Source organism: Sapajus apella, unplaced genomic scaffold (assembly GCF_009761245.1).
Source record: "Sapajus apella isolate SASKATOON/1434 unplaced genomic scaffold, GSC_monkey_1.0 scaffold148, whole genome shotgun sequence".
Lineage (NCBI taxonomy): Eukaryota > Metazoa > Chordata > Mammalia > Primates > Cebidae > Sapajus > Sapajus apella.
Window position 1 is genome coordinate 1,044,383 of NW_022437088.1, and position 12,465 is coordinate 1,056,847.

The 12,465-nt window shown below is 55.4% G+C and overlaps 1 protein-coding gene across 1 annotated transcript; it reads right to left on the reverse strand.

Moving 5' to 3' along the window:
- Positions 1–291: 291 nt before the first annotated feature.
- On the reverse strand, positions 292–11,842 carry CHRNB2 (cholinergic receptor nicotinic beta 2 subunit). The gene is made up of 6 exons (XM_032264918.1): positions 11,328–11,842; positions 9,869–10,014; positions 9,641–9,685; positions 9,115–9,224; positions 7,334–8,306; positions 292–4,027 (listed from the first exon to the last, which is right to left on the reverse strand). Exons 1-6 carry the CDS (start codon positions 11,389–11,391, stop codon positions 3,857–3,859), a joined length of 1,509 nt encoding a protein of 502 aa, XP_032120809.1. The 5' UTR covers positions 11,392–11,842; the 3' UTR covers positions 292–3,856.
- Positions 11,843–12,465: the final 623 nt, after the last annotated feature.

Here is a 12,465-nt window from a genome sequence, read left to right on the forward strand (position 1 = left end):
GACTAAAAGGTGGCTGTTTGTCCTCTGTCTAGTCAAGGTCGGTGGGTGGGAGTCTGGCCAGCACTGGTTGGGCTGGGAGGGAGGCTACAACACCCGCCTGACTGTGCCTGGAAACAGGGACAGCGGGAACCGGGTCTACTCTGGCTTGGGGAGTGATTCAGAGAAGGCCCTGAATGCCCCTCACTTTCCTCCCGAGGAGCTCTCCTGCCTGCCTCGGCAGCTACAGCAAGAGTGTGGACTTTGGGGTTCAGGCCTGGCATTTGGGGTTCAGGCCTGGCATTTGGGGTTCAGGCCCAGCACTACTCACGAGCTGTCATTTGGTCTCTCTGAGCTGCATTTCTGTTGTGTAAATGGAGGCCCCTTCCCCTAGGATTATCGTGAGGAATAAAGAGCGCATGCTGAGGACCTGGCGCGGGGCAGACCCTTAGTAACGGAAGCTAACACTGGGATACAGACAGCCCAAGGCCGCCACATCACCCAAAGAGCCCTCCCTGTTTCCTCTTCCGCCGGCTTCAGGACCATTAGGAAATGGGCTTGCCCTTCCTCTGCCGTAGCCTTCCTCGGCAGAACACACCACCTGGGGCTGCTGTGTCTTGTTTGCTCTTGCATTTTCAATAACTTGGTACCAGCTGTTCTAGTATTTGTACCTCGCTGCCAGGAAGCTGCCTTCCTCCCACTGCAACACCGCCTGTCAAAAGCAGAGAGCCTGTGCATGCCTTCTTTTCAGACAAAAATAGTTCTCAGATCACCTGTGGCCTTGCCGTCTGTGACGGAGATGACCCCATCGTTTCCTCACTTCCCACTCCCACACCCTTGCTGCAGGTTTCCACCCAGTCTCTCTGCCTCCTCCTCCAGACCTGGAGCTTCCTCCAGTCCTTGCTCAATGCTGGGCACCCAATTCTCTGCAGATACAGCAGATACAGCCCCACCACGGAAAGGAGGCATGGGAGCTTCCCTGAGAATGCAGGACCCAAGAGTGGAAGAGACTGTGGTTCCCCCAAAGCACTTGAGGGTTCACACTGTCTCAACACGTGGTAACACCTTGCCTGGGCAGTGGAGCCCCCTTTCCTTCACCTCTGCCCTCACTTCTTACTGTGATGGTCCCCAAAGGGCTGCATACAGAGATGGAAGGTATGACACTGCCCAGGTAACCCTTTCGTGTACATTGACCCTTTCTTACTGAAGATCTCAGCTAGGTCTGTCATCTTCATTGTGTAGATGCAGGACAGCCAGTTCTTATAAGAGTTCAAACAGCAGACAACCTCCAGGCCTCAGTCTCCTTGTATGTTAACCAGGTCATTGAGGAGCTGGACAAGCTGCTCTCTGCCATCGCCCCAGCACCATTTAGTGACTTAACTTGGACAACAGCCACGTATGGGAAATATTAAAAGCAAGTGCAGCCACAGCAGCGGCTGCTGGGGCCTCCGGGTAGCCCAGGCCCTGGGAGAGCCAAGAGGGAGGGCCTCAGGCGACATCCTACCCTTCAGAGGGAGGCTCCTTTCCTGTTGCTGTTTCTGGTTCCAAGACGCTTTCTCCAGGACCATGGGTTTGAGGAGGGTTCAGGCATAATACAGGCAACTTCCAATCTGCTCTAGAAGAGGGGAAGTTTCCATGGTGCAGACACTCTCCCTGCTACCAAGAAAAGATGTCCGTGAGCCCATCCTGGCAGAAGGGGAAATGCGCTGAGGCCTGTCTCCTGCAGCTGCTGGCTTCCTGTCGCAATGATGTCCTTCCACAGCCAGTAACTGACTAGAGCCCGGGGTCCCTGAGCACATAGGGAGGCTCTGTGTCCGGAGGTGCTGACCCAGAAGGCGACCTCCCAGAAGGGAGGTCGGGCCAGGGTAAGGATTCAGCCCAGGAATGGAATAAAACTGCCGAGGGGGCTCCAGAGAGAAGCCTGCCCACCCAGGGGATTCCCTCGGGCGTCCCCTGTAATGTTCCTCTCAGCTCCCCCAGTTCTTCCTGATAAGGGAGGCTTGCTTTCCTCAGGGAAGAGAGGGGAAGAGTGGGCCTGGAAGGGAGGCTGGCATGACAGTCAGGCGACCCCATTCTCACCAGCTCCAGTGCCTCTCAGACTCAGCATTCGTGAAGCATCTACTCTGCAGCAGGTACGGCGCTGGGCTTTTCACAGGCACTGCCTTGTGCTCACAGCAACCTCACGAAGGGGGCATTACCACCCACGTTTCACAGGCAAGGAAGCTCAGCAAGGTGAAGGGACTTGCTCAAGCTGGCTCAGGTGAGTTACTAGCAGAGCCGGGACTTGAATCCAGACTCTGGGGTCCCTGTCCTGTACTCTGTGCCTGTGCTGTCTCCTCCACCTCTGCCATGCCTAGAGGAGCAGGAGTCCCAGCTGGGATCTAGGGACAAAATGGCTTGTGTCAGGTCAGGCCCCTCAGGTGCACTTGGCAGGCTGACCCCTCTGTAACCCACCATCTGCTGGCCCAGCATTGAGCCCAGGCTGGTACCACAAGCAAACAGGAGATCCCTTAAGAGGTCTGTTCCCTGGGCTATCCTGCCAAGTGGCCTCCAGCTGGCCTCTGGGAGCAGAGTCAGGGTACAGCTTCCAGGGACACATGGGACAGGAAGCTGAGGCTGTGCTTTCTGAGGAGTCACTGGCAGCAGCAGACCTGTCCTTTCCAGGTTCTGCTTCAAAGCTGCTCAGGTTTGGTTGCGAGGGGGAAGAGGAAGGGTGACAGCCAGAAGGATGGAGCCACAGACAGGACAGGGTGGAACGGCCCAGATGTAGCAGAGCTCCAGCCGTTCGCCTCACCTCTGCTATGGTCAAAGGCTGGATCGGCTTAAAGCTAACATCCTTCGTTCATTTCCTTCGAGTAACCAGTCAGTTCAAAGTGGGGAAAAAACAGAGCACTGGACAGATGGATCTCAGAGCAGGGAGGAAGGGCCAGGGACCCACCTGGGCTTGTCTCACCGTGTGGGTCTGTTTCTTCATCTCCAACATGGCTCATTTTGGAATCCATGGCTGTACAAAGTTCTTCCAGTTCCAAAAGCCCATGAATTTGCACTTCACACAGAGTTCAAGTATTTGGACCTGAGACTCCAAGCAGGTCACTCAAAGATTCAGAACTCAGAAGCTCCCCTAATACTCAGCCTTACCCAACACACCTTGAGCCTAAGAAGAAAGGAGAGGCAAGTCTAGAAGGTACAGAATTTTCCAGTGGGTAAAGAGGATCTGGGGAAGTTCTCTGGACCCCTTAGAAGCAAGGGGCTGTGGGATTGAGCTGGAAGCCTCCCCCAGGGGTCTGTGACTGCGGGGCCAGGCTAAACTCACTAGGCAGGAACCGCTGAAGGCTTCCTGAACTGCTGTGGGGCCCACTCAGTCCAGCTGCTGTCCACTCAAGCAGCAGTAGGTGTCAGGTCACATGGGGGCCTATCTCCTCTTCCCCTCCCTTCCAAGCCACCATCGTGTCAGGCCAGCCTGGTGCGGTCTGAGCGCCTGCTCGTCACCCCTCATCCTATACTGCTCTTCTCCCAAGACTTGGAGGCAGCAGACGATCCTGGCCCCTTCCTGGCCCCTTGCCCATCACTCCTCAGGCTGGATGGCTGTGCCATCTCTGTCTTCCGCTTCTCAGCAGGCATGTTCCCCCATCAACACTGTTGCCTGGGCTGGTACAAGAAGAGAGAGCAGCCAAAACAGAAAGCAGCTGGTCCCAGCCTCCAGGTTGGAGCTGCTGTGTGTGGATGGAGGTGTGGGGGAGGAGGGGCTCCAGATGAAGCAGAAGGATGGATCTGTGGGGGCAGCGCCCCTCTTCCTGGTAGCTCACTCGTCCGTCCTCCACCCAACCCCACTGTGCAACTGAGCGTGGCGGGGTGAGGGGGCACGGAGACGAGGAAGGCCTCACTTGGAGCTGGGAGCTGAGTGGTCTGAGTGGAGGAAGGTGGTGCTGGTGTAGTTCTGGAAGAGAGGCTGCAGGAACATGCCAATGGTGCCAAAGACACAGACAAAGACAAAGATCCAGAGGAAGAGGCGGTCGATCACCATGGCGACATACTTCCAGTCCTCACTCACCTGGATGGAGGAGACGGAGGAGGCCCAGGTCACGTGATGCAGGATGGGAGGCAAACGAGTATAAGCAGGTCCCGCCACACAGACGCACACCCCATTCCTCCCCACAGTGATCCCAGAATGGCCTTGCTAAAGCATGGCTCTGATCTTAGCAAAAGCCTCCAGTGGCCCTCCCACCGCCTTCAGGGCCCATCCAAACTTCCAAGTCTGGAATCAAGACCCACCCATGACAAATACGAGCCTATCTCCTCCTCCTCCCACCCCGTAACATGGCCTTACCAAACCCCAGTGTCACCTCCCATGCCTCTGTGCCTTTGGGTTTCCTCTGTGTCCAGAAATCCTGAGCTCCCTTTCTCTACCTGGTACACTCCTACATATCCTTCAAAGCCCAAATCAAACATCACCTTCTCCGAGGGCTGCCTCGACCCCCAGATCAGCATGAACCACTGTCCGCTCTGGGTTCCCTCTGCACTGTGTACACATGTCCATCCCAGTATTTTTACTGTACTGCATTGTTTTCATTTGTGTGCCTGTCCCCCTACTAAGCTACAGGCTCCCAAACAACAAGGACCCCGATTCATCTTTTGAATCTCAACATCTGGAACACAGAGCGTTGAGTAAATGGCTGCCTCAGCAGGCCTGGCTCTGTTTATGATCACACGCTGAGCCCCATCCAACCACACCACAGTCCCCAGAGGGTAAGGACCAGGTCCCAGATGTGAACGCATCAGTCAAAAGATAATCCTGTCTGTGGGTCTGAGAGCCAGTCACACGGCTTGCACAATGGGCCAGCGTCTCCTCCGAGCTGCTCCTCTCCAGCCTGAGTCTGGGCCTTTATGCACGTGTTTATCTGGAACCCGGCCAGCTCAGGGGGTGGAGAGACAGTCACTGAGCATCTTTATTTAGTCAGCAGCTGAAGAACCCATTCGTGAGGCAGCTGTGCCTGTTATATACCTGGCACCATGCTACACACTGGGGATGCAAATGAGCAACAGACACGCATCCAGTGGTTTACAGTCTACTGAGGGAGGGGCAGAGCAAAAATAAGCGCAAATTTTAAAATTACACACTGGGAAACGAAGCACTGTGATGAAGAAGAGGAGGCGCTGTCATTTGGAGTGTGGTCTGGGAAAGCCTTTTAGGGGAGGTGATATTTAAGCTAAGGTCTGATGAGTGAGAGGGAACCAGCTGCGTGAGGAAAAAGTTGAAGAAAGAAACAATCAGACAAACCCGAAAGGAGAGACATTCAGCTGACCTGGACCCTTTAAAACCGTTAATGCCATGACAGACAAAGCGGAGGAACTGCTCCTGATGGAAGGAAACTAGAGACACGACAACTAAATGCAATTCGAGATCCTGGACGAGGATGCGGGTCGAGGGTGATGCTACGAAGGACATCACTGGGACGACTGGAAAAATTCAAATGTGGAATGTATATGAGATAAAGATATTGATGCTAAACTTTCAGAAGTCGACCACCAAACCTGGGTTATGCAAGAGAGTGTCCCTGTTCTTAGGAGAGACACACTGAATTATTTGGGATAAAGGATCACAGTATCTACAACTTACTCTCAAATAGTAGAGTGCAAGTTAATAATAGTAATAATTTTTTAAAAGAAGAAGAGCAGGGCATCCCAAGCAGAGGGACCCATATGTGCAAAGGTCCTGAAGCCACGAAAGAGCTTCGCTTGCTTAAGACAAGATAAGCCAGTGACCTGAGCAAGGAGGGAAAGGCACGCGCTGAGAGGAAGATGGTGTCTATTTGGAGGCAGGAGCATAGGAGCTGAGTCAGGGAGACTACTAGGAGACTCTTCTGTCCTAGACCAGGCAAGAGCAGATGGTGTCCTAGAACGAGGGTTAGCATCAAGATGCTGAAAAAAGGATCAAGCCGAGGTTATGACAGGACAGGATTTCTGATGACTTGGACAGAGAAGGAGGTGAGAAAGCACAGGGTCAAGGACCACTCCGGGTTTCAGTGTGAACCACTGAGTGAAGAGTGATGCCGTATACTAAAAGTTGGTGGAGGAGCAAGTTGGTGGTGAGGATGTAGACCAAGCACTCGGTTTTGAACATGGTGAGTTTGAGGTGCCTGTGAAGCATCCAAGTAGGTCACCGCATCCTCAGCACCCAGCTCAGTAAATGCACAATACATGCGTGACTGCAGCAGGAGAGGCGGAGGCGGTAACGGCAGCCTGCTGAGTCCCTGCATCTCCCACTTGGCCTCAGCTGGCTCTAAGGTTCCTGCCCCATCTCCTCCAGTGTTTGCCCACCTCTTCTTCCATCCAGACTGTATGATGCTCCCTGGCCCAAGCTTCAGCTCCAGCTGATCTGCTGTCCAGAGAAACAGATCTCTGAAGCCCACACTGCAGTGCCCTTCCTCATCCCCCAGCTGGAACGGCAGCTGTCCCAGAGGAAACCTGGCCAGTCACCATGGCAACAGCTGAGCCTCACCCTGGAACTAGCCAGGTAGCCAGAAACTGACCACAGGGTGGGGCAAGCCCCCGCCCAAAGTAGGGGGGATGTCAACCTATCATATCTCCCCCCAACTCTTGGCTCAGTCTCAAGGAAGCTCTCAGGGAACTCTGTAGAAGAAGCCAAAATCCGGGTGTGCAGAAAGCCTGGGGAAGGGGCCAAGGAGCCCTCTCCTGCACCCACCCCCATCTCCATAAATATTTCAGAAGGCCATCCCCTGGGACACAGAAAAGCAGGGATATTGATTTGGACTCCAACCTTTCCGCCACAAGCAGGCTCCTGGACTCCCTAACCCCACCACCAACACCACCCCTCCCCTGACACACACACACACACACACACACACACACACACACACACACACACTCCTACTGTCCTCAATTTTGCCCCCTCCTGCCCGTGGGGTGCACAGGACTCATCTCCACTTGTGTTAAGAATTGCAGGTTAACAACGTGGATGTGGGCATGCAAGCAGCAGGGAGGGACTCTCGGGGTCACGGCCACAGGCTGGCTGCCAACCCTAAAAGACCTCCTCGTGTTTCAGGCCTTCCCGCCCGTATAAGGATGCCCCAGCTCAGGCATTTTGCCCTGGATGCTAGACCTCAGGGAGCCACAAGGTCATCCTCTACCGACTACAGTTTAGGCCGCGTCATCTCCCGGAAGCCAACCCAGAAGGGCCCTAGCCAGCGCCCAGGCCCACAACACAGGCCTGACTCACATTTCCCTCTCCTGCACTCCTTCTAGCTCTGCATGGCTACGAAACGCGGCTGCTTTCCAGATACCCGGGCCCTGGCAGACCAAGTTTCTCACGCCCAGGGGCCCAGCCCGCGGCACTCACGCTCTGGTCGTTGTCCTCGCTCCGCATGTGGTCCGCGATGAAGCGCACGCCGTCCACCGCCTCCTGGAGGCCGCAGCCACACGGCCCTCCGGAGCGCCCCGGGCCCCCTACCAGTGCAGGCTCAGCCCCAAAGGCCCCGGCCAAGCCCTGCACCGACGCGCGGTTGACGAAGCATGTGCAGGAGTCGGCCCCGGGGGCTTCGCGGAAGAAGAGGGCTCCGGCGCCCTCGCGCTCACGCTGGCGTCGCCGCAGGCGCAGGCGCTGGCGGGCGCAATGGTGGCGCGGCTGCTGCATGAAGAGCAGCGCGGGCAGCTTCTCCAGGAAGACGACCTTCACCCAGGGCGCCATGGTGTGCGTGGTGGGCGAGCGGTGGTGCACGTTGAGCACGCACACGCTGGTGACGATGGAGAAGGTGACAAGCACCATGGTGAACATGAGGTACTTGCCGACGAGCGGCACGTCGAGGGAGGTGGGCGGCACGATCTTGGAGATGAGCAGCAGGAAGACGGTGAGCGCCAGCAGCACGGAGATGCACAGCGTCATCTTCTCGCCGCAGTCGGACGGCAGGTAGAAGACGAGGATGGCCAGCGAGGTGATGAGCACGCAGGGGATGATGAGGTTGATGGTGTAGAAGAGTGGCTTGCGGCGAATGATGAAGTCATACGTGATGTCCACATACGTGGAGTCGTCTGGGTTCTCGTTGCGCCGGCCCGGCAGCGCCACGATGTCCCACTCACCACTAGGCGTGAAGTCGTCCAGGCTGGCCACATCACTCTTGAGCACGAGGTCGATCTCCGTGCGGTCATAGGTCCACGAACGGAACTTCATGGTGCAGTTCTGCTGGTCAAATGGGAAGTGCTTTACTTCAATCTTGCATGCGCTCTTGTAGATGGCAGGCGGCAGCCAGAAGATGCTGCCGTCATAGGAGACCACGGCATTGGAATAGAAGGACACCTCGTACATGCCATCAGCACTGCCAAGGGATGGGCACAGTCAGTCCTGGTCTAAGCGTTCCTTCCTCCACACCCATCAACCCAGCTCCAAAACCAAAGGGAGACATGGGGAGGGGAAACCCAGGTCTGAGAGTAACCAGAAGTATAGAGAGGTGGAGCAGGAATTGAGCAAGAAGGCGATATGGGGGAGGAGGGAGTTGGGGACCAGAAGTGTCCTAGTCAGAAGGCCCATGTGACCCCTCACAGGTAGTAGGGGGTGGTGGGTGGAGAGAGGGGACACATCTGCTACTTGTCACACATTGTGTAAGCTGGTTGATCCTCATGAGGGTAGAGAAGTTGGGGGAGACAGGGAGGCCAGAGTGAGGGGCCCCAAGCAATGGAAGGGGACAGGGCATGGTCCCATCAGTTGAGGAAGGTGGCTTTGTACCTTAGAGATGAGATGGACTATTGCAGGAGGCAGGATAGAACCTGGAGGAGAAACTGGGACCTTAAAGTTTTTTGGTCCTTTCCAGGCTTCTAGGAAAGCCCGTTCCTGAATCAGTGGAGGCGCTGGGGGCTGTCAATACTTGTCTGCATCCCCACCACATTACCAAGTACATACTGGGAGTCCTAACTGGCTGGGAGTGGGCTAGTCATGGCCCAAGTCACCTTGGCTGTCCACACAGTACCTCACTGGTCTGCATCTGTCTGTCTAGGTAGTGACTGCTTATCTGTCTATTATAAGTCCCTTCCCTCCCACAGCATAAGTGAATTTCTCTTATTTCCCCCATAACCCCTTCCCCCCCCGAACCCTCCGGTGGTCTTCCCCAACCTTCCCTTTACTCCTACTTGTTGTACAGGACCACATCTGGGAGCCAGATGTGTTTGGAAGGGAGCCGAACTTTCTTCATATTGTCAAACTCCTCAGGCTTCCAGGTGAGGCGATAATCTTCCCACTCCTAGGAAATGAGAGAGGGAGGCAGTAACAATTTCTGCCCTGGGAGGGGCTCAAGGTTAAGGAAACTGACAGGAGGGGGTCCATATGGCTTGAGGGAGCTTTTAAAAGCCAGGCTCTTCCCACAGTGACTTTTCTGCCCATCAAGTGTGGCTCATACGGTACTTTCTCATTTAATTTGCACAGCTAGGCCAAGGTACTGTATAAGAATTTACATTTACAAATGAGAAAAGGAATCCTGGAGAGTTTAACATGTTTAAGGTCACACAGCTGGTGAGTGCCAAGATTCAAATCCAATTATTTAGGACTCCAAACTCTATACCTTTCTGCCTCTTTTGAGGAGATTAAGAAAGAAGCACATGGGGAAAAAGGAGGAAAGAGAAGGCAGGGATGTGGGTGGAAGAGAGCACTTATGCTTACCTGGGTCAGCCAGACATTGGTGGTCATGATCTGCTCCCGCTCATGCTGCAGGGAGGAAGAGAGGCTGCCGAGAAAGCCCCTCAGCCTGTGGGCTCACTGCCACCACCCAGCGTCCCTCTCACACCTCCCCAAGCTTGGAAACACCAGAGGAGGAAGCATACAAGTGTTAACACATGTTGTCGGGGCTGACTTCAGTAGCTGGGCAGACAGTCTGGCACCCCCACTCACCACACTGATGAGCTGGGCCAGTGACACCATGAGCTGTACTGTCACCAGCTCAGAGCCATTGGTGGCTGGGCGGATAAGCTTGTTGTAGCGGGAAGGATCAAGGAGATGCTCCACCAGCCGCTCCTCTGTGTCAGTACCCCACACCCCTGGGCAGGGGAAAGGCAGGAAGAAAGTTAGGCAAGGAGGGCCTACCCAGCATCCCACCCTCCCCAGGCAAATGCGGCAATCCAGGCCCAACCACTATCTGCCTACATCCCTAAGGATACTGCAAAATGCTTAGATTAACCTCAGGAAGTCCCCAAATTAACATCTTCATAGAAAAGCCCCTCTCTGAAACCACTGACCAAGGAGTCCAGACAGTCCCACAGACTAAGAACGTGCTCTGCAAGGATTCATGGAGACCTGCTCTTCCCCCAGGGTCTCAGAGGGCACTTTGACATTTCTGCTTCCATGGCTTCCCCAGCAAATACCTATGACTCAAGGGAGGTTTGGCAGGGCGGTGAAGGGGAACAGTTATTTGTGTTCCATCACACATACCCTTTCTTCTACTGATTGAGGAGAAAGGGTGTGTATGGTGGGACACAACTGTTCCTGTTCACCATTTATGTGTGCAAATGACATTATGCGCCTCACATAATGACACGTGACTGTGGTTACGACACCATCCCTCCCTCTCCCTAAAGGCACTGGGTTGGAGTGGAATAGCTGGGTTGCCTAAGCTGTGGGTCAGGCATATATCTAGCCCCAGGTTTCACACACACAGCAGCCCACCCCCAGAGATGGCCTGTAGGTGTGGAAGCTCAGTCGGTTGTGCATCCCCTTTGCACAACCCTCCACATACCCATCCCCCTCTGCAACTCTGCAGGAACACACCCCTCCCTACCCCCTCAGAGAATTCCTTCCTAATCTTCAGCCTGGCAGAGCTTCTTCCCTTCCAAGCCTCCAGTCCCACCCTACAAGAGGGTTGAAAAGTCCGTTCCGTTCTCTCCCCTTCTCAGCCCCTGTGGGGTGACCAGAATCTGGAGACCAATGTGGGGGATGGGAAACTATGAGGAGCCTAGGCAGGGGTGCTGGACCAGGTACCTTTCTTGAGATAATGTTTCACAAAAAGTCAGATGGCATCTTAGGGCCCTCAGAGCCGGCCCATCTGCCAGCCCAGAAAGCCTGAAGAGACCCCCTGCCTCCTTTCTCTCGGTGCCTGCACCCTCTCTACCACCGCTGGCCAGGTTTCCATCTCTTGCTTGCTTCACTTACTCCTTCAGGTATGTCCTCGTCCCAGTCCAGTCTCCCAGGTGCTCTTGTAGCCCCGGGAGGTTTCCCCAACCCCCCAGCAGACTCCCCCACCTCTAGGGAATTCCTCCTTCCACCTTCCGGCCTGGCAAGGGTGAGTCAGAACGCGGCGAGTCTTGGGCCGTTGGCTGGGGTAGGAGAACCTGGCCAGTGCCAGTCTTTCCCTTACCTGAGCACAGTTGGAGGAGGCCGAAGCCGAGGAGCAGTGCCACGGGGCCGCAGCGCCGGGCCATGCCGCGGGCATAGCTCTCTGCCTCGCTTACACTGGCTGGAGCGCGCCGCGGGCAGGAGGGCCGCGGGCGGGGCGCTGTCCGTGGTGCTGAAGCCGCGCCCGCCTGGAGCTGGGCCCAGGTGGTGCCGACCGCCGCGGCGGTTCCTGGGGCTCAGGGAGCCGGCTGCGAGGAGAAAGCAGCTTCTCGTCTATCCCGGTCTGAGAAGGCGGAGGCTTTTCCGGCTGCTCTTCCAGGGATTACAATTGGGACGGTTAGGGGGAGGAGTCTGCGCCCCGGAGGCGGAAACGCTGGGTCCCAGAAAAAAAAGGGGGGTCCCTGGGTGGGATAGTCTTCGATTGGTTCTTCCCGGGTAGGGCATGCGTCAGGTAGAAGGGCTGTCTCTCCACGGGACGGTGGAGGAGTTCTGAAGCCCTGAAGTTCGGGCAAGACCTGGAGCGGGGTCGGAGAAGGGGCGGGAGGCCCGGGGTGGGGGGAAGAAGCAGCAGGAGTAAGACAAGTAGGTCAGGGCCTACTTACTACTGAGGGCCAGAGGGCCAGAACAAGAGGTGGGAGACAGGAGGCGTTTCCGGGATTGCTGCCCTCCTTTTTTCTCTTACCAAACCCAAATAATCCTGCTCCCCAGGTAGGCTGAGGATACAGCAGAGAAAATGCATTTAGGCTCTTAGCGACAAAGATAGGGAGCTGTGGGTTTGCTATTTTTAAGAAAGCAAACGGCTTTGGAGTCTTGGAACAGTCCCCTCACTTGTCCCCTTCTCTGCCTCCCTAAAGTCCCTAAAAGGCTAAGCTTCCTTCCCCCCCCCCCACACTGAGGATCTATTCTACCTCAGGAGGTCTAGACTTGCCTGCAAGGAAGGTAACTTTGAGGGTAAGAGTGGAAAGAAAAGCACCCCCTGTCCATTGGCCTTCCTCACCCCCTTTCTCTTGACTCAAGCTGTCGGCTTCTGTGTGACTAGGGAGATCAGGGAGCACTTACAGAGGCCTGACCAAGAGGGAAGCTAACACAAAGGAGACCAAAGATGAGAATCCTGAACTCTTAACCCATTTGTTGTCACTTTCTTTATCTATTTCTTTTTT

What these genes read in the sequence shown, in the direction of transcription:
- CHRNB2 (XM_032264918.1), bottom strand. Translation starts at nt 11,391, where the DNA reads ATGGCCCGGCGCTGCGGCCCCGTGGCACTGCTCCTCGGCTTCGGCCTC. An exon ending in TGGCCCAGCTCATCAGTGTG is followed by an intron (nt 9,686 to 9,868) that starts GTGAGTGGGGGT and finishes TCCTCCCTGCAG; the next exon opens with CATGAGCGGGAGCAGATCAT. An exon ending in GCGAGGACAACGACCAGAGC is followed by an intron (nt 4,028 to 7,333) that starts GTGAGTGCCGCG and finishes TCCTCCATCCAG; the next exon opens with GTGAGTGAGGACTGGAAGTA.